Source organism: Camelus ferus, chromosome X (assembly GCF_009834535.1).
Source record: "Camelus ferus isolate YT-003-E chromosome X, BCGSAC_Cfer_1.0, whole genome shotgun sequence".
Lineage (NCBI taxonomy): Eukaryota > Metazoa > Chordata > Mammalia > Artiodactyla > Camelidae > Camelus > Camelus ferus.
In genome coordinates, this window is record NC_045732.1 from 78,228,493 (window position 1) to 78,250,721 (window position 22,229).

The 22,229-nt window shown below is 39.6% G+C and overlaps 1 protein-coding gene across 3 annotated transcripts in view; it reads right to left on the reverse strand.

Moving 5' to 3' along the window:
• Positions 1-7,775: 7,775 nt before the first annotated feature.
• F8 (coagulation factor VIII) overlaps positions 7,776-22,229 on the reverse strand; it is a 99,809-nt gene continuing 85,355 nt past the window's right edge. For 2 of the 3 annotated variants that reach the window (XM_032475651.1, XM_032475653.1), the window contains 4 exons: positions 21,635-21,779; positions 21,075-21,223; positions 20,203-20,379; positions 7,776-9,548 (listed from right to left, as the gene is read on the reverse strand). In XM_032475651.1, coding sequence (XP_032331542.1) covers positions 9,393-9,548; positions 20,203-20,379; positions 21,075-21,223; positions 21,635-21,779 — 627 coding nt within the window. In that variant the 3' untranslated portion in view covers positions 7,776-9,392. The remainder of the gene's footprint in view (positions 9,549-20,202; positions 20,380-21,074; positions 21,224-21,634; positions 21,780-22,229) is intronic. The other variant, XM_032475652.1, reaches the window with a different exon arrangement.

Consider the following 22,229-nt stretch of genomic DNA (forward strand, 5'->3'; position numbering starts at 1 on the left):
GCTAATGCCTTAAAGACTGTGAGCTCACTTTGGGTTAAGCGTCTTGGGGTTTTATAGAAAAATGGAAACAGGGGGGTGATGACAGTCAGGGTGTGAGCAGGGGCTACATTCCTTTCATCCTGATAAGAATTTGTTGTCGTTATGGAGGAATTGAGGAGGGTCTGCCCATTTTCTTGAGGTTCAGTCCATGACCTTCTTTCAAGACCTCTAGGGTAAAAGGATAAGTTATTCCAAGAGAAGCGTGCACAGGGAAGGGTAGCAGGTTAGACGTAAGATCAGGTTAGCTAGAAGTGCAGGCCTGCGCAGCTCAATAACCATCATGTCACTTTTCTCCTCTTCCAGTTGTATGAACTTTCAGACTTTTGTTCCCAGAATCACCTTCCTTAAAACTTTCCCTTAATGACAGATGTGCAGACGGGCAGGGAACTGGGTTGTTGCTGTCTCTCCCTCTGGTTCCCTGTCCCATCCCCTCGCCTCATCCCGCGGCTGCTTACGTGAGGCAGTAGAGGGTCCCCAGGATTGCCGTGGTGATAAGAAAAGCCAAGATGGCTGCTGGAGGGATGGAGCTCTTGATCAGATCCCATAAGTAATCCCCAAAGTTGCTCAGCCAGGACCTATGGTTTTCTGTAGGAAAAGCAGAAATGTTTATTGAGGAGAGGTCAAGGGAATAATGTGGTTGGGATGTGAACCCTGGTTCAAGTTCAGATGGTTGTCCCAGATATCAAGTTCTCATAGTTGCCCATAGCCCATATTCTTGACTACTTGGCCGTGCTTCCTCTAAGAGGTTAAAGGGATGCACATAAAAAAAAAAAGGTATCCTTAGTTGGGTATCATCTTTGTCTCCTTGGATGTCAAATAGGAACAATAATCTCTGCCACAGATTTTTTTTAAAAATCTTTTTTCTAATTAAAAAAAATTTCTTGGGGGGAAGTAATTAAGTTTATTTATTTATTATTTTTAGTAGAGGTACTGAGGGCTGAACCCAGGACCTTGTGCGTGCTCAGCACACACTCTCCCAATGAGCTATACTCTCCCCCGACCAAATATCTTTTTTGCTTGTTTTTTGTTTTGTTTGGTTTTTTCGATGGAGGTACTCCAGTGCATCTGGAGCAGGAAGAGGCCAGGGCAACTGGCAGAAGGAACTTTAGAGGGAGTGTGCTGATCACTGGAAGATGTGGGTAAAACCAATGTGCCCATGGAAAAGTCAAGAGGGTTCCCCACTCACCAGCAACATGGTTTCCAGTGCTGGCCAAGGATCAGTGGGTCATCAGGTTTAGCCTACATTTCACTTCCTTTGTCAAATCCTCCCCGATCCCTCCCCCTACACTTTAATGGTCATTCTGTCTCCCCAGGGAGAGGTTGTCCTATTGTCTCCCCAGGGAGAGGTTGAAGGTTTATGGCTTTGGCACACAGTGGATGGGTAAGTGCTTGTTGAACTAAATGGAATGAAACCAGAATAGTTTGCTTTCCTGCAAACATTATTTTTTAAATACAAAGCAGTTTTTCCTGACCTGAGACATAAATCTTACACCCTATGAAGATAGGAATATTCATCCTAACAGCCAACACACCCCTTGAGCCTGGATTCCATCCTGCTTTGTCTTGTAGTCCAAAGGCAGATAGGGGTGACACAGAGGAAGCTACAGTTTCCAACAAGAGGCAAGTCAGAGAGCACAGCAGAAACCCAACACTCAGCAGCTGCTGGGGTTCCATGGACTTGATGCCAAGGGTGGATGTTTTCTTTCCAAAGCAGCTTTGTCTGAAACGTTAGAAAATGGTGGTTTACTTTTTAACTGCAGAACTTCTCACCTGTCATGAACACAAGAATAATTCACTGACTGACACTCTTGAATCCTGAACACAGCTTCCAAAGCGAACCACATCCCTCCCTCCAAAACCCAAAAAAGCACAAGACAAAAATGTACTCTTCTGTAGGAGACAAGATACCTGACATTCCCTCCTAAACCTGATTTCGTCATTTTCAGTCCCATGTCTTTATTTTGTTTTGTTTCCTTTTGACTTGGGTTTATTACTGAATCAGCAGATAAGAAGTTCTGGAGCCAGTGAATCTGATGTGGATGGATAATCCACCAGATCACAGGAGTTCAGAGCTTCCTGCTTGCTGCCATTTTTATTACTAGGTTAGGGACAGTGTCCATGTACTGCCACAAAAGAAAAGTCCTTGTTGTGCAACAATAAGTTACCACTGCATACTTCCATGTTTGAGTGGAACTTAGCCTCACTTCGTCTTGAACAAACCCAGCAGGTTCCTACCTTGGAATTTTTCACTTGCTATTCTCTCTCCAAGGAATGCTTTCCCCTCCATCTGCTCATGACTCATTCTCTCACCTCCTTCAGGTGTTCAAATATCACCTTCTCAATGACGATTTTCCTGAGAAGGCTTTATTAAAATCGTATCATTATGTCATGAACTTCCTAATCAGATTACTTGCTTGCTGTCTCTCCATGAACTTCATCAGAATATAGTATAGTATATAGTTCACATGTTTATTTTATTTTAAAAAAATTTAGGGGGGAGGAGGTAATTAGATTTATTTATTTTAACGGCAGTACTGGAGATTGACCCCAAGACCTCATGCACGCTAAGCGCGTGCTTTACCGCTGAGCTAGGCCTTCTCCCCTTGGTTTACTTACTTATTTTATCATGTCTTTCCTGATTAAAATGTCAGCTCCTTGAGGGCAGGGATTTTGGTCTGTTTTGTTCACACAGGGTGTTCAGATGCTCAATAAATTTTTTTTCTTTTTGTTTTCTTTAATTAAAAATTTTAAATGTTTAAAAATTTTTTTTAATTTCTTTTATATATTTTTATTTATTTATATTGGAGGGGAGGAGGTAGTTAGATTTACTTATTTATTTTTAGAGGAGGTACTGGGGATTGAACCCAGTACCTTTTGTATGCTAAGCTTGAGCTCTACCACTTGAGCTATACTCTCCCCCCTTTTTAAGTTTTTTTGAATAAATGAATGCGTGGTGAATTTTGGCAGACATTTCTCATTGCCTGTCATTCTCACACCCTTTTCACTTATTTCATACAACTAGAGAGGCTAGAAAAGCTGAGTCTTCCTTTTCCCAGCCATCTTGCTGCTAGCAGTGGCTGCATGGCATCATTAGATAATGAAGCTAGAAAATGAAGCCTGACAGAAATCTACTGGGTAGCTTCTGGGAAGACTTTCTGCTGTCTTGATGAAAGAGTCGGTGCTCTCATTTTCCCTTTGTGCTTCCTTGAATATTCTTTAAGTGTTACGTGAAGTTGGAGGGGCCATCTTGCAGCCATGAGGCAATGTACATCTATTCTGACAATTTCAAGCCACCAAACCAACACCTCTCTCTGTCCACCTTTCAATTGCTTGCTCTGAGAAAAAGAAACTCCAATTTGAATTTTATATTACTTAAGACGTTTATAACTGATACACTCATCCTCTGTTTCATAGGGCTTAAAGAGACCAGTGTCAACTGGGAAGCCACTTACCCATAAATTGACTTAGCGCCAAGAGAGCTTTCAGGATAAGCTGGCCAGAGTCTTCCTTTGGGGTCTCTGAAGTTCCAAATGGAATTCCACTGCTCCTTATGATATCATTTACTGCAGTGGATCCGCCCCCAGTCTTTCTGACAGCTACGCATGCACACTTCTTCTGGCTATGCATAAACAACTGTGTTGATACTGAAACCCATCCTCAAGGTAGTCATACCCTCTTGGGCTTGAAGAATTCCAAGATATTTTGCTTGCCACATGGTATCTACCACAGCTTATAATAGTGTATATATGGGACTTCAATACATGATGAAGATGACATTCATGTCAGTGTGGCAAGACGTGAGAGCCCTACACACAAAAATAAATTCTAGACAGATCAAGGTCTAAACAAAAATAAAACCATATACACATTGGAGTAAAATATGAGTCTATATTTTTATAATCTTGGTGTGCAAAAGCTACGCTAAGCATTTTGTAAAACCCAAAAGCTATGAGTGAAAATACTGATAAATTTATTGCATCAAAATATAGAGCTTTCATACAGCAAAATATTGTAAAGAAAGATAGATAGAAGGCCAATAACAAATTAGGTGAAAGATTTCATTACATGTATGACAGACAATAGATTAATATCCTTAACATACAAAGAACTCTTACAAACCAATTTTTTAAAAAAAGATAATCATCTCCATGGAAGAACTGGCATAGATAATGTACCAGTCAGGGTTCTATGAGAAAAATCAGTGGATAAATAAATTGTAATATATATTATATAATGGATTACTGTACAGCAATCAAACTGAGCTGTCAGGACATATATACAATAAAGCTTGTTTCTAGTTTGGAGCTGTTACAGCTAGTGTTGTCCTGTCTCTTGGTTCACATGGCAGTTCTACATCTAGGTCATTAGCCAACAGAATTGCCATAGGGTAGCTATATGCTCAACTTTAGTAGATGATGCCAGATTGTTTTGCAAAATAATTATACCCCTTTGAGTTTATTTTTGCATATAGTGTTAGCGAGTGATCTAATTTCATTCTTTTACATGAAGCTGTCCAGTGTTCCCAGCACCACTTATTGAAGGGACTGTCTTTTCTCCATTGTATATTCTTGCCTCCTCTGTCATAGAGTAATTGACCATATACCGGTGTGGGTTTATTTCTGGGTTCTTTATCCTGTTCCACTGGTCTATGTGTCTGTTTTTGTGCCAGTACCAGACTGCTTTGATGACTATAGCTTTGTAGTATAGTCTGAAGTCAGGAAGCATGATTCCTCTAGCTCCATTCTTCTTTCTCAAGATTGTTTTGGCTATTCTGGGTCATTTGTAGCTCCATACAAATTTTAAAATTATTTGTTGTAGTTCTATGAAAACTGTCATTGGTATATCTTATCGGAATTGCATTGAATCTGTAGATTGCTGTGGGTAGCATGATCATTGTAACAATGTTGATTCTTCCAATCCAAGAACACGGTATATCTCTCCATCTGTTTGTCTCATCTTCAATTTCTTTCATCAACGTCTTATAGTTTTCGGAGTACAGGTCTTTTACCTCCTTGGGTAGGTCTATTCCTAGGTATTTTATTCTTTTTGATGTGATTGTAAATTGGATTGTTTCCTTCATTTCTTTTTCTGATAATTTGTTGTTAGTGTAGAGAAATGCAACAGATTTCTGTATATTGATTTGTATCCTGTAACTTTACTGAATTCATTGATGAGCTCTAGTAGTTTTCTGGTTGGAGGCCACCATATTTTAACAGCTATGGTCTACCTCTTGCACCACTCAGATCCACTGATTTGTCACATTAGGTTCACTGCATTCTGCTACAGTTTCTCCAGGATTCTGGTTGGTCATAACCTCTAGAAAACTTATACAAAGGGGGCTAGTGGGATGGGCCACAGCCCTAACTGATGCATTTAGTCCTAAGAAATGCCCCAGTGGATCACCCAAGTGCCAAGCATATCCCTCTCTGTCTGTACTATGCAGCAGCAGCCCAAAGTCCTCATTAACATCCTTCTAGTATGGTAACTCCCATCTGTGAGGTAAGAAAGAAAGGCGTGCTACTGAATGTCAAGATTGAGTAAGCATCTTCCTCGATCCTTCTGTTTTCAGTAAACAACCATGCCTGCTGTCTCCCTGTTCCTAGACCTTGCAGCTTACCCTCTCCAGAGAATTAACCTCCAGGCTTCTGCTACTGTTGCTGTGTGGAGCTGAAAAGAGGATTGTAGGATTAAAGTATTTCTCACATTATCTAATTAGACAGCTTCTCAAGTAATCTTACTTAGTTTAGCCCCCCATCTTCACCTCCATTTCCAGAATAACCCAAAGCGACCAATTCCTGCCTGTTTCGGCACATTCTGTAGTGTAAATCCAGTTGCTTCTGGTTTTCCCCATTGACAGCCTAGGATTCAGCTTTCTAGAGTTTTCTAAGTTAGTTAGCCCTTTATGTATTCTTTCTACTTTCTAAAATTTTGTTACACTGAAGTCCCCCCCCCCAATCTTTTAAATTTTATTGGTATTTTATTGGCGTTTCAGAAGGGAGTGAAGGTTAAGGCACTGTATGAGTGGGACTCATGGGAGGAAAAAGCTCCCCAGAGGAGATTCGGATTAAGTGATATTTAAGAGATGGACAGGAATTAGCTAGCTTGGTGAAGTAGGTATTTGAATATTTAGATGTTGCACATGAGGAGAAAGGTTGGTCTAAAAATAGACGTATGGGAATAGATACATATTCTGGCTTGAAAATTTCTTGGATTGCACTGAGGAAATGTTTCCTTCACATCTCTGTAAATGTTTCCTCAGTGTCTTGTTGAACTGAAGATTGCAATGGAGAAATTATGCAGTTTAGAACAGACTCTTTGGGTTGCAAGTGACAGAAACCCAACTCAAACTTATTTGGGAACCAAAAGGAATCTTGGTTCACAAACAGGAACCAAGTAGGAATACAGTGGAATGTGAGGGGGCAGTTTCCCAAAGGAAGGTTAGACAAAGAACAGGAGAACACCATCGATATCAGTTAAATGTTCTTTGTAGGTGATCTATTCTGACAGCATGTTTTGAAGATTTTGTTCTTACTTGTAGAAGAGTATGCGACTGAAAGTCTCACTCTTGGTTAGCAATATGGATGACATAATACCCACACATTTCTGGGACTTGTTATGTCAGTCATTACTCTTTGATTAGAAGAAGGTTAGAAATAGTTATGGTCAGTTTGTAAACATGACAGTTAAGTCCACACTTAACCTGTATCTTGTCATTGTAAACCTAAGCTTCTACACAGTCTGTTTACTAAAAAGGATATAGATTTTTCTATAATATTGAGACATAGTCTTGTTTTAATATATATGTTTTGAAGATTGTTTCTTGTAATCTTGAGATTATGTTTGATAAAATGTTTGTGACAGAAAATTACATTGGTTTGTTCACTTAACGTTACAAATTATGTTTCTCATAGGAGATTGAATTTGCTCAGCAATCTTTTTTTAAACACACATCCACTTTATTTTTTTATTCTTTTAAAAATTATTTTTTAAATGGAAGTACTAGGGATTGAACCCACGACCTCCTGCATGTTAAGCACACACTCTACCACTGAGCCAGACCTTCCGTCGTGCTCAGGGGCCTTCTGATAATTAATTTGCTGTGATCTCAGGGATCTTACAAATAACTCAACCAGTAAAATGCTGTGGAGCTTCTGGCCTCAGCAACAATGTCTATTGTCCTACTTGAGTAGGTTGATGTCGGCAAACAATGCACAGTCTCATTCTTCAAATTTATTTTATTATTCTTATTATTGTTATTTCATCTCAAAGAAATTTTCTCCTATTGTTTTGTATGACCACACCCACTCTTATCTTTCCTTCAAGAAGTTTGAATTTTTATGGCGGTGAGAGCGCTTTATGCAGCTATCCTCTTAGATGTTTATCCTCTTAGATTTTGCACAGTAAAATGTCATTAACTGTAGGCAGGTCTTTAGAACTGAGCCATCTCGCAGAACTGAAAGTCTAGACCAGTTGAACAGTAACTCCCCATTTCTCAATCTCTCTCTCTGTAAGCTCGGCTCCTGGATCAAGGCCCCATTTCTCATTTTAAAATGTTATTTCCCCTCTCATAAATTATATCATTCAACTCTGAGTTCAATTTAATCTGGTTTCCTAACTCACTCATTTGTTTTTCTAAACTGTCCATCCTGTGATTCAGTGCCTGTATTTGTTTTTTCTTTTAAAATATCATTGTTTACATTTTAATTTCCGGTATAAAAACACAAGTTTCAAAGGCATTTGCTTATATGTGTCAATGTTTTATTTAACTGATTATTGAGGAAACCAACAGGAAGACAGAAGAGCTGGTTCCAAGAGCATTTGAGAAATAGAGATGTACGCAGCCCATGGGAAAGGAATGCCAAAGAAAGATAATTAAGTTAGACATAAAACTGGTTAACCTTTTACAGGGATTAAAACCATATCACCTTTGGGGTTAACTTCTCTACCAGGCTATAAAGCAAAGCAGCATGTTGATTTCTGTAAGTTGACTTCTAACATTAACAGACTGCAGCTTCATCAGTTGTGGGGTGTGATTCCGTGACAGTCCCCCAAAAGGTCACATCAGGGTCAAGAAGAACTATTGGAAGACGATCTAGCGTGGGGAAAAGCGGTTACTCCCTTGCCTTTTCTGAGAACGAAGCAATCTTGCTCTTACACTAGGGACCTCTGCTTCGAGATCGCTTTGCCTTGGGACGCTCCCTCGCGCTGCCGTCTGGCGTGTCTCAGGTCGCTGTGAACGAAGAACACAACCGGGCCTACCTCATTTCTTTTGACTCCTCAGTACGTCAACTATGTAAGTGGGACTGCTTTTCAGTCATGTTATAGAATTTCCCCCTACATTTTTGTTGGGTCATTTCAGCAGGAAATTAGCTGAGGGAGGGAGCAAAATGAGTGCATTATTAGAATTATAATGTTGTATCTCCTAGCCCAGATAGCCATGGGTTTTATTTATTTTTCTGAGATTAAAATGAACTCTTTTAAAGCCTTTTAACCCTTTAAAGTCTGATTAAATCTTTGGACACTTCTGTCAGAGAAAATGTAGATACACATTCATACATAATATTATATATAGTCTCAAGGGACGGGGGGATGGGGGGTTTAGGGGGCTATTGAATCCCATCTTCGAGCCTCAAAGAACAACAGTTTTTTTTTTTTTAACTGAGGGACTGGGGATTGAACTCAGGACCTCCTGCATGCTAAGCACCTGCTCTACCACTGAGCTGCACCCCCCTACTCCAAGAATACTAGTTTTTGAGGTAAGAATGTGCCACTAACAATGCCCCAAGATGACTAACGAAGATCATTATATCTGTCTATGAAGAGGCAAGAACAGACTTTAATGCAGTAGTTCTCATATTATCTCCATTTTGCAGACTGTCAAAATAACTTATCTTTTGACTTCAAGGCTGTGGTGATATGATCTCCAAACATGTTCGGTGAACAAGTGAGAGTTTCATTTTCAATGTCTAAGGCTTCATCAGAAATGCTCCCATGGTGAATACCTCCTGCCCCCTTTCAACGCCTCATTTTGCCACAGAGGAGGAAGTGGCGGCTGTGGAAGAGACCTAACTTGTCAGGAAGAGAATGCTTTCCAGGTGGATTGTCTCATTTCTTTTTTGCCTAAAGACGCTGGAAGGAAGGAGCGATCTGGGAACAGCTGCCACCAATGGATGCAACACTCCCAGAAGATGCAGGATTCATGACAATTTCGGGGGCTTCAGGGCAGATCTGCTAGGACTGTATACTTTAAATACACAGAAAAAGGGTGGAACCAGGAGGCCAGGCTGAGAGGGATGCTGGACAGGGGCCGGGACAGAGGGGCGATGGAACCGGCGGGGGTGGGGGCGCCATTCTCAGTACACCTGCTGTGCCTCACAGCCCAGAATCTCCATCCTCAGGGCAATCTGGTGCTCCCAGCTCTGAGGGTGAATTCTCAGGTAGCGAATAAATAGTGGGGGGTCTAGAGTGTTCACTACGGGTGTGAAGGAGTCTCGATTTCCCTGAAAAACCTGCAAGAGGAAAGATGGCATTTATTAGTCATCTAATAGGAGAATAAGGATAACGTTGATACTCCTCTCCCCCGGCCCCCCCCCCCCCCGCCGCCAGTCTCCTCACCCTCCTTTGCATCCATCCCAATGGCTACCATGAGGCACAGACTGTTTTTTCACTTCCCATCGACTAATCCATGCTTCCAGGAGTCCAGGGCTGAACCTTGGGAGGTGACTGGATAACTCTGTTCCATGCACCTAGACTTAAGAGCACCCTTGCTTGCCTGTTGTTGCGGTGATGCCTAACCTCTGGAATGTTATCACCCACTTTCCAAACTACTTCAAGGGAGTTACAAACATCATGGCATTTTAGTCCCAGATACTATAAAAATTTTTTTTATTGAAGTGTAGTTGATTTACAATGTTAGTTTCAGGTGTACAGCAAAGTGACTTAGTTATACATATAATTATGTATATATATTTTTCTCCTCAGATTCTTCTCCGTTATGTTATTATGAGAAACTGAATATACTTCCTTGAGCTATACATGTTATCTCTTTTTTTATAGGTTCTTTTTTTTTTCCTCGCAGGGGGTGATAATTAGGTTTATTTATTTAGCTGGTTTTTTGATGGAGTGCTGGGGACTGAACCCAGGACCTTGTGCATGCTAAGCACTGGCTCTGCCACTTGAGCTAAACCCTCCCCCAACATGTTATCTCTTTGGAGAGCTCTACACCCTCTAAAACAGGACTCTTGTCAGCTTGAAATCTCTCCTTGCACATTTCCGTTATGGCATTCCCTATCTTCTCATTTTTTTGTTTACCTCCCTACTGACCATTTGCTCTTTTTCCACCCAAAATACCAGTTCCATGACAGCAGAGACCTTGGTCACTGAATTACCTTACACACACAGAATATGTAGCATAATGTATACACATGGCAAATATACTATGAACATTTGTTAAAGTTTGTGTGTTTGATAAAACTTTTAAGACACAAAAGAGATTCTTTGGTAAATATTTGTGCTGTATTTGGAGGCTTGTACTCCTTCTGTGAGACATATTCCTCGTCATTTCCCCTTAAGAAATTGAAAGAATAATACAATGAACACTTAAATCTCCTTTAGTCTAAACAGACTTCTAGTCTCTGGTCTCTTTTTGTCCTTCACGACATTGATGTTTTACTTTGTTTGTTTGTTTTATGAGGGGGAGATAATTAGGTTTACTCATTGATATATTTTTAGAGGAAGTACTGGGATTGAACCCAGGACCTCATGCATGCTAAGCATGCAGTCTACCACTTGAGTTACACCCTCCCCTGACATTGACATTTTAATAAGTCTAGGGCCATTGTGTCATAGAATGCTCCACATTCTAAATTTGTGTGACTGCTCATCTCACAATAGAGGACACATGATGCCTATTTGATCCATTATTGACGATGCAAAGTTTGACTCCTTAGTTAAGGTGCTGTGCACCAGATCTCTCTGTTAGAAAGGTAATCATTTCCTTTTCCTAACAGTCTGTGGGGCGATACTTTGAGACTGTGTAAATATTCTGTTCTGCATTAAGCTTTCATCCAACACTTTTAGTATCCATTAAATCTCCTTACAAGTATTACAAGTATTAAAAGTAGATTTTTAAATTGAAGTGTAGATGACTCATTGTATAGTATATTGATGGTTACAAATTGATTTCCTAGTTTTGTCACTTCTACATTTCTTAGCTGGAATTCTTCCGTGGAGAAAACTCCACTCCTCCCACCTTTATATTTTTGCAATGATTGTGGACTCCTGGATGCTTTCTTTCTTGTATGTATCCATTGTATTGTATCCATTATTGTCACTTTTTTTTTTTTTGATGCTCAAAGTCTCTCCGATCTGGCCAGTAGGAACCCCTTCCAGCCAGCTCCTGTGTTCTTTTCATGTGACCTCATTAGGCTTTGTGCACTTTGGCACACTGAGATGTTCCAAGATCACTGTGCAGTTCCTTTGCTCCCAGTAGAAGATTCCTTCTAGTAGGAAATGGTATTTAGAAACCAAGAGTGTTCTTGGTTGGTTGAAACTCTGCTTCAGACTGAGGCTCATGTAGACTGTGTCTTCTCAGGTTGTGAGATCAAAATGCCTAAAGTGGCACAAGAGCCCCAGCCAAACATACAATCACATTTAAAGCTTCTGTTTGAAAGCATGTCTGTCATGTCCACGGGACAAGCATGTTCACCATGCATTGATCAAAATGAGTACTGTTGTCAAGCCCAAAGTCAATGGAGTTTTCAAAGGAGGGAGTGAAAAATCAAGAATAATACATTTTACCTCATCTGCCATTTTCTGTTCATTTAGGAATTCCTTATATATTCTCGTTCCAGAAATAAGGTGACTTTATGGAGGCAGAGGGAAGAGGTGTGGGTACCTTGTTAGATTTCTCAGTCCAGGAGCACCCTCTACTGTTGATAAAGTGAAGTGCAGTTTCTTTAGCAGATGGGATGGGTTTGTCCTGTGATTTTTGTGATTCGTTTTTCTTTCACAGAACACTTAATTTCCACCATTTGACTTCTTTTTTTCTTCAGCACCAAACCTCCAAGGGATGTATCCTCCTTCACCAGAAACAGTGCCTTTCCAAATGTAGTCCTACATGCTTTCAATCTCTTTCCTTTCAGTTCTCCAGAAGCCAATGCTAAGATCCAGAAAGTCTCAAATATTAGTATTTCATCACTCAGGGTCAGAAGTGAAAGGTCTCACACTGAAATTTCCTTTTCTTTTCTTTTCTTTTCTTTTCTTTTTTTTTTTTTTGCACAGTCTCTCCTGGACTCTTCTCTCCAGGCTGAGCTGTGGAGCTCGGTCAGCTAGCTCGGCATTTTTATGTCCTACTTACTTGTAAGTTGAAACTTAGGGTATTGTTTGTCTTCTAGTTATTCTGCAGGTGAGGTATGGGTGGCTTTATTTGAATTTAAAAATATATCTAGAGATAGATCGATAGATGGTTTTTTGTAGGCTGTAAGGAGAGTACAACTCAGTACTTGGAATTTTTAGATACTATTTTAAATTATTTTTTCTAACTATTTGTTCCCAGCATGTATAAATACATTTAAATTTTGTACTGATTTGTTTCAGCAACCTTGCAAAATATTCTTATTAATTCTAATAATTTAGATAGATACTTTTGGATTTTCTATGAATGCTGTTGTATCATCCACATATTATGAATGTTTTGTTTTTTTCCCAATCCTAACATGTTTTATTTATTTTTCTTATCTTACTGCACTGCTTAGGGCCTCCAGTACAGTTTTTAATAAAAGTGGATGTGGCAGACTTCCGGTCAAGATGGCGGAGTGATAGGACCACTAGCTTGCCTCTCCTCGTGACTACAACGAAACCACAACTGAATGCTAAACAGCCATTGAAGAAAAGACTGGGACCTAGCAAAAAAGATCTTCTGCAACTGGAAACATAAAGAGGAAACCACAGCAGGATGGTAGGAGGGACGTAATGCTGATATAATTGGGCCCCATACCCCCAGGGTGGGTGACCCACAAGCTGAAGAATAGTTAAGTTGCAGAGGCCCTCCCACAGGAGTGAGAGCTCTAAGCTTCACGTCAGGATCCCCAGCTTGGGCCCTGGCACTGGGAGGAGAAGGAGACCCCAGGACATCTGGTTTTGAAGGCCAGTGGGGCTTGGTTCAGGGAGCCCCAAGGGACTAGGAGAAACGGAGACGTCATTTGCTTGGGATGCATACGCAGAAACTCGCATCCGCCAGGTCCAAGGGCAGAGGCAGTGATTTCATAGGAACCTGGGCCAGACCTGCCTGCTGGATTTGGAGGATCTCCTGGGGACATGGGGGACGGCTGCAGCTCACTCAGGGGACATAAAAGCTGGTGGTGGACATTCCAGGAGTGTTCATCTACATGAGCTTTCCTGGAGGCTGACATCTTGATTGGATCATTAGCACCAAGCCCTAGCCCCACCCAACAGCCTGTAAGGAAGCCTCAGGCCAAACAACATACAGGGTGGGAGAACAGCCCCACCCATCAGCAGACTTCCTGAGCCACAGAGGCCTCTAGACACAGCCCTGCCCACCAGAGGTCCAGGACCAAGCCTCACCCAGCAGTGGGCAGGCACTGGCTTCTCCTGCCAGGAAACCTGCATAAGCCTCTAGTCCAGCCTCATCCACCAGGGGCAGATACTAGAAATAAGAAAACAACAATCCCAGAGCCTGTGGAAGGAGTCCGCAAACACATAGAGAGACAGAAGATATGAAGCGGCAGAGGAATATCTCCCAGGCCGAGGCGCAAGATAAAATCCCAGAGGAAGAAATAAGTGATGAGGAGATAGGCAATCCATCTGAGAAAGAGTTTAAAGTAATGATGGCCAAGATGTTCAGGGAACTCAAGAGGAGGGTAGATGCACAGAGCGAAGTTTTTAGCAAAGAGGTGGAAAATATACAGAATACCCAAACAGAGTTCAAGAATAAAATCACTGAAATGAATAACACACTAGAAGGAACCCAGAATAGACTAAACGAGGCAGAAGAACAGATCAGTGAGCTAGAAGACAGATTCGTGGAAATCACTGCTGCAGAACAGAAAACAGAAAAAAGAATAAAAATGAATGAGGATAATTTAAGAGAACTCTGGGACGACGTGAAGTGCTCTAATAATCGCATTATAGGGTCCGAGAAAGAGAAGAGAGAGAGAAAGGACCTGAGAAAATCTTTGGAGAGATAATAACAGAAAACTTCCCCACCTTGGGAAAGGAAACAGTCACCCAAGTCCTGGAAGCGCAGAGAGTACCACACAGAATCAACCCAAAGAGGAACACACCAAGGCACATAGTCATCAAACTGACAACAATTAAGGATAAGGAGAAAATATTAAAACTAGCAAGAGAAAAGCAATGAATAACATACAAGGAACTCCCATAAGGTTATCAGCCGAGTTTTCAGCAGAAACTCTACAGGCCAGAAGGGAGTGGTGATGCAAGGGGGAAACTTACAACCAAGAACACTCTGTCCAGCAAGGCTCTCATTCAGCCTTGATGGAGAACTCAAAAGCTTCACAGATAAACAAAAGCTAAAAGATTTCAGCACCACCAAACCAGCTTTACAACAAATGTTAAAGGACCGTCTCTAGTCATCAAACCATAAGAAAAGAGAACAAAAAGAAGAAAGGGGGAAAATAGAGACCTACAAAAGATTGCTTTGGCTGTTTGGGGTCTTTTGTGGTTCCTTATAAATTTTGGAATTGTCTGTTCTAGTTCTGTGAGGAATGTTGCAAGTATTTTGCTGGGGGTTGCGTTGGATCTGTGGATTGCTTTGGGTACTGTGGCCATTTTGATGGTGTTGATTCTTCCAATCCAAGAGCACAAGAAATCTTTCCATTTTTTTGTGTCATTTCGGTTTTCAGAGTATAGGTAACCTCCTTGGTTAAGTTTATTTCTAGGTATTTTGTTGTTTTTGATGTAATGGAAATGTCTCTGACAGTTATAAGGTTCTGGTTTTTGAAGTGAAAAAAAGTGAATGAAGGGCTGCAAATGGCAAAATGCCCTTCTTTCTTATGGGTGAGTTGTGTTTCATTACATATATCTATATGGCATCTCCATTATCTATTCAACTATTGATTGGCACTTACGATGCTTCCATATCTTTGCTAATTTTTTCAATTAAGAATATATACTGAATTTTATGAAATGTTTTTTCAGTATTTATTGGCCATGTAATCCTTCAGTCCATTAATGTGATGGATTGCATTAATTTTCTAATGTTAAGCCAAACTTGCATTCCTAGGATAAATCCAACTTGAATACATACTGCAAATAATTTGTTTTGGATCTATGTTCATGAATAAAATTGGCCTATTATTTTCCTTTGTAGAAAAATTGTCATCATTAAAAAAGCTAGATAATGTACAATCGTTTTCTGTTTTTCTGGAAGAATCTTTGTAATAATGGTATTATTTCTCCCTTGAAAATTTGGTAGAGTATTTAGTATAGCCATCTGAATCTGGAATTTTCTTTGTAGGAAGATTTTTGAACACCAATTCAATTTTTCAAAGGTTGTAGGACTTTCAAGGTTTTCTATTCCTTCCTGAGTAAATTATATGTACTAGAAATTAATCTATTTTACCTGATTTTCTAAATTTACTGTCATAAGGTTAATAAGTATCCTCTTTTTTTATGTTGGCAGGATCTTACTGGGTGGTAAAATCACTTATACATGTTGGAAAAGTTTTTAGTTTTTGCTAGAATGCATGAAAAAAATTTCACCAGATTTTATTTTGGGGGAGGTTTCAGATTTTTCCTTTTGGCATCATATGGATATCATTAATTATCTTCTGATTTTCATTATTGCTTAGAAATCACATGTCAGTTTGCCATTCTTATCATGGTAATGTATATTTCTCCTGGTTCCTTCTAATTGTGGTAAAATGTACATAACATAAAATTTACCATCTTAACCATTTTAAAGTGTAAAATGCAGTGGCATCTAGTACATTCACCACTATCTACTTCCTTTAGGGAACCATGCTCCACTTACCCTTCCTTCCAACCTCTGGGAATCACTAATCTATTTTCCATCTCTGTGTATTTATTTGCCAATTCCGGATATGTCATATGAATGGAATGATACAATATGTGGTCATACTGTAGCATATGTCAGTAAGTCTATCCTTTTTATCGCTGAATAATATTCTGTTGTATGGATAGACCAGAATTTGTTTATCCATCAGTTGATGGACATTTGGGTCATTTTCACCTGCTGACTATCATGAATAGTGCTGCTATGAGCATTTTCGTACCAGTTTTTGTTACTTGCCTATTTTCAGTTCTTTTGGGTACATACCTAGTAGAAGAATTGCTGGAATCATATTGTAATTCTACATTTACCTTATTGAAGAAGCACCAAGATGTCTTATTCAGTGGCTGCTCATTTCACATTCCTGTCAACAATATAGGTTCCAGGTTTTCTACATCCTTGCTAACACTTTTTACTTTTTATACTAAACAAAATTATTGCAATCTTAGTGGGTGTGAAGTAATAGCTGTTCGTGGTTTTGATTTGCATTTTTGTGATGATTAATGATGCTGATGTTGAAGTCCTTTGCTTACTGTTAAATTTGGTTGTCTTTTTGTTGAGTTTAAGAATTCTTTTCATATCATGGATACTAGACCTTTTATCAAATATATGATTGGCAAATATTTTCTCCCACACTGGGTTGTATTTTTAATTCCTAGATACTGTCCTTTGATGTACAAAAGGTTTTAATTTTGAGGAATTACACTATATCTATTTTTCTTTTGTTGTTTGTGATTATGATTTACATCTAGGAAACCATTTGTAAAATCCAAGGTCATGAAGATTTACCTCTATATTTTCTGCTAAGAGTTTTATAGTTTTAGTTTTTGTTTCGGTATTTGATCTATTTTGAATTAGTTTTTGTATATGGTGTCTAGTAACTTAATTCTTTTGCACTTGGCTATCCAGTTTTCCCAGCACTATTTGTTGAAGAGACTATTCTTTTCCCATTGTGTGGTCTTGGCACTGTTATTCAAAATCAATTTACCATAGATGTGCAGGCTTATTTCTGGACTTTATTCCATCGATCTATCTATCTGTCTACATTTGTATCAGTATCACACTGCTTTGCATATTGTAATTTGAAGTAAGTTTTAAAATTGGGAAGTGTGAGTCCTATAACTGTTATTTTTCAAGTTTGCTTTCAGTATTTGGGGTCCCTTGCAATTCCAGATGAATTTTAAGAGTCACTTGTCCATTTCTGCAAAAATGGCCTGGATTTGGATAGAAACTGCATTGAATCTGTAGAAAGCTTTTGGTGGTAATGCCATCTTAATAATGTCTTCCAATCATCGAACCCAAGATATCTGTTTACTTAGGTCTTCTTTAATTTTTTTCAGCAACGTTTTATAATTTTCAGTGTACAAGTCTTGTACCTCCTTGGTTCAATTTATTCCTATTTTATTCTTTCTGATGCTATTGTAAATGAAATTGTTTTCTTAATTTTCTTTTTGGATTTTTCATTGCTAGTATATAGAAATACAACTGATTTTTATGTGTTGATCATGTGTCCTGTAACTTGGCTGAATTCATTTATTAGCTCTAATAGTTTTTTTTGTGGATTCTTTCGGATTTTCTACATATAAAATTATTGGTGAGGAGAGATAGTCTTACTTCTTTCTTTCCAATCTGAATGCTTTTAATTTATTTTTCACTTGTAATTTCTCTGGCTATAACTTCCAGTACAATGTTGAATAGAAGTGGCAAAAGTGGTCGTTTATTTCATTCATTCTGGGAATCCAATCACATATATGTGAGGCTTTCTCTATATAGTCTATGTCTCTTAATTTCTTTTTCATATGTTTGATCTTCTGTGCTCCATTCTGGGTAATTTCCAATTGACAGATATATCTTCCAATTGACTAAATTATCTTTGGCTGTGCCTAATTCACTATTAAGTCTTTCTTTGACTTAAACTTCAACAGTTATTTTGTATTTTTATACTACTTTTTCCCCAAAACTGCCTAATAATTTTGGATAATTTGTCATTTATTGTTATCTTTCCATAGCTTATTGCTTTAACTATTTTGTGCATAATTATTTTATGATATAAATCTGATAATGTCAATATCTGATGTTGATTGTTTCTGCTCACTTTTTGTCAAGTTGGCTTGTATCCTGCATGTTTGCTGATCTATGTTTATGACCTCGTCATTTTACTATGTAGGAATCTTGGAGACCTAAAGTGCATTTTCTAGAGTGGACTTGAGAACGGTTCTTCCAGATGCCAAGAGGTGCTACTTATCTGCAACTAGTTTAGCTCCTTTCTGGGGTTCACTACTTAATGCAGAAGTCTCACGTTCAGTTATTGCATTTTGCTCAAAGCTTGGTCTCCCAATAACAACAGTAAAATAATCATTTCTCTTTACAAAAGGTCCTCCATTTTACATTTTCTCACTTTTCACCTCTCTTAGCCCTGATTTAAGCTCATTATTTTAAAATAAAAGCTCTTTTTTTTTTTTTTTGCTGTTGGTGGTGAGGGGGCTGGAGATGCCCTTTTCTTTACTGAGTGTAGCAATGCGTGAAGTATATACTGTCAGTGACACAGCCCTTTTAATTGTGATAATATATACATAATATATAACTTACCATTTTAACTGGTCTTTAAAAAAAATGTTCTTAGCATTGGTCAAAGCATCACAAATTTTTTTGCCTTTTTTGGCGGGGAGGAGGTAATTAGGTTTATTTATTTTTAGAGGAGGTACTGGGGATTGAACCCAGGATCTTGTGCATGCTAAGCACACACTCTACCACTTGAGCTATACCCCGACTCCATTTTAACTCTTTTTAAGTGTATGACTCAGTGGCATTAAGTACATCCATAATGTTGTACCGGTATCATCACCATCCATCTCCAGAACTCTTCATTTTGCAAAACTGAAACTCTGTCCGCATCAAACAATAACTCCATTGTCCCCTCCTCCCAGCCTCTGGTAACCTCTATTCTACTTTCAGTCTGTGTAAATGTGCCTGTTCCAGGTACCTCACTGTAATTGTTAATTTCAGGTATCAACTTGTCTGGGCCATGGAGTGTCCAGATATTTGGTCAAACAATATTCTGGGTGTGTTGGTGAGAATGTTTTTGGATGAGATTAACATTTAAATGGTACAGTGAATAAAGCAGATTGCCCTCCCTGATGTGGGTGAGTGTCATCCAATCAGTTGAAGGCCTGAATAGAACAAAAAGGCTGACCCTCCTCTGAGTAAGAGAGAATCCTTTCTGTCTGACTGTGAGCCAATTGTTTATAATAAATCTCTTTGTACACACACATGCACATGCGTCCTATTGGTTCTGTTTCTCTGGAGAACTAATATAGTCATATAAGTGGAATTATGCAATATTTGTCCTTTTATGTCCAGCCTATTTCATTTAGCATGTTTTCAAGGTTCATTCCGATTGTAGCGTGCATCAGAGGTATACCCTTTTTAAAATGGCAATGTCCTCTAGAGCATGTATTATTAATCCTCTAGTCAACTCAACCGCTAGAAGCAGAAGTCTTTAGTCCAGCCTTGAAGGAACAGGAAATTCTTCTTGGAGGAGATGATGTCTATCTGAGATTTGAAGAATGAGCCAGGTGAAAGGGGCAGGACAGGAGGAAGTACCTAGACAAAATGTTCTAGGGAGAAGAAACAGTATGTATAAAACCTAGTATGAGAAAGAACACACTGTTTTTAGGGACTTGACAGTCTTAGGATGGGTGGAGCTTAGAGAGCAAAAGAGCAAATGTCAAGAGACTGTACTAGAGAGATTGGTAAGGGCCATGCCAGGGTTAATTCTTGGTGAATCTAAGTTGCTGATGAGGATGCAGACATCATTAAGCATTTGGTGAATAACTCTTCTTCTCCATCCCTCAGATTCTTGCCATCATCCTGAATGACATCAACATCCATGAGGATACTTAGCTCTTGGCTCTACTCTGCCTTTTCCTGGGATTACACATTCTTGCTTGAAGTTACTGTGTCCTCCCAGAGTGCCTTTCATAGTGTCCTGTTACTATAGATACACAGTACAGTTTATCCTGAAAGTCCAGTCATATATCGATCTTGTTAGGTTTCTAAATGTCAAACTCTACGAGAGGCTTTGTGCCTTTCCTAGGAGACCAGCCTACCTTCACTTTGCCATTCTGAAGAAACAGAGTCCAGTTACGGCCATCTTGACTACTGGATATGAGGAACGCCTTCACATACATGTTGGTAAGGAGAGACTTCACCCCCTGGGTGGTGATCCCTGTGACTTTCATTGTCTTCTGCAAGTCCACTTGTAGCCACTCTTTTCGATTATTCCCCTAGGGAAGATAGAGTAGTATCTTGTTGGGAGTATTTGCTCCCAGAAATCCCCAAATCCCTTCTTCTTAATCATATCACAGCACTTATCACTCTGCATTTTAAGGATCTGTTTCTCAGTCTTCCTTATTAGATTCTAAGCAACTTGAGGGCTGAAATACTGCAGTATTGAAAATTTGGCAATGTGTCTTACAACCTGTTTTGTTTAACTCTTGGAGGAGCAGAGACCATTAACTTCAGTCATCCCCCAAAGCTATTCAGTGACTGAAAATCACAAACTGAGTGGTTCCAGAAGAGAACTGTGCCCAATGAACATTCATAACCGACTCTTTCCTTTGAGACACCGAGAAACCTGCAAATAGGACTAATTGTTGACATTTCTCTGTAAAACTGGACTTCAGCTACTACAGTTCTGTGACTGTACTGCAATACTGCAAAGCCCAGTACTGCATATAGAGATGTCTCCAGGAAGTTCAATTCAGGATCACTTCCTCCAGTGAATGCTGTGTGAAATTGCATGGCAAATCCACTAAAAATCTGTGGAGTTTTCTGTGCATAGTCAACCTTCCTTGACACTCTTTTTAGGAATAACCAAGTATTCGAAGTAACTCTGAAGAAGTTAAGAGCTTCTCCTGTTCTTTCCCAACCACTACTTCTTTCTCTGTATCAGGTAAATGGCAAATTTGTTCCCTCTTACCTGGGGTCTCCAGGCATTAGTCCTCCCTTGAAGGTGAAGTCGGGCTTGTGAAGGAGACCAGGTGGCAAATATATTGTTTAAGTGGGATGAGGCAGTAATCTGTGTATCTGAAATTGCTTTATTCTCCATTCCCAGCGGCATGCTGCAACCTCAAAGAAATGAAAGAATGTAATTACAAGGAACAGATGCAGCTGAGGTTCTGCTGGCATGCCTCCACTGACATTCTAGGGCTACCATCATCACGACATCATTTCAAAGGCATTAACTTTTGCACGTTATTGTTAACATGCCCCATATTTTCTGGTCAGCTCTGCTCAGCTCTGTCTGACTTTGATTTGCCTTGTTAATTTTTTAATAATTTGCCTTGTGTAGGAGGTGGCTGCCCCTGGGGAATCCCATGATTAGGATGACCAAGTCCTGGGTTTGCCCAGGACTGTACTGGTTTTAGCATGGATAGTTTTGAGTCCTGGGAAATTCCCCTAGTCTCAGGAAAACTAGGATGGTTACTCACCCTTCCCATGGTTGGGAGAGGGAAGGCTATGGGATGACTTGACACTTACTGTTTAAATCACAGCCCATCAACTCCATGCGAAGAGTGCTGCGGATGCTGTAATGAGTTGGGTGTAAACGGATGTACCGAGCAATAATTGGAGGGTTAAAAATATTGTGTTTTATCCCAGATGAATCCACATTGCCAAAGAAGACCTGTAGGAGGGTATTAGCACAGACACACGTAAAGTGAAGGCAGAGTAGAAAGCAATCCTTCCCAGTTGTATCTTTCTTCTAATTTTGCTTTGTGTATTTCTCAACAGCACCCCACACTCAAATGAAACCACCCTGGCTAGACAGATGTTAGAAATAATATGTGAAGGACAAAAACCACGGGAAGAAGAATGGAACAATGGAGATTAGGTCTACTTTGGGAGTCCTGTAAAAGGCTCATTAAAGTGGAGGAAGCCACTCAGGCCTTCGCTAAGCCAGTGAGGGGCACAGACTGGCAGCAACAGAATCACCTGGGAGCACTTAGAAATGCATAGTCTTGAGCCTTATTCCAGATCAACTGAATCAGATCATGAAGTTTGAGAAGCACCCACCACCTTGGGGCAGAATAAGCTGTGAAAGAGAACTGGGAGTAAGCAGCATACCACGCTGCTC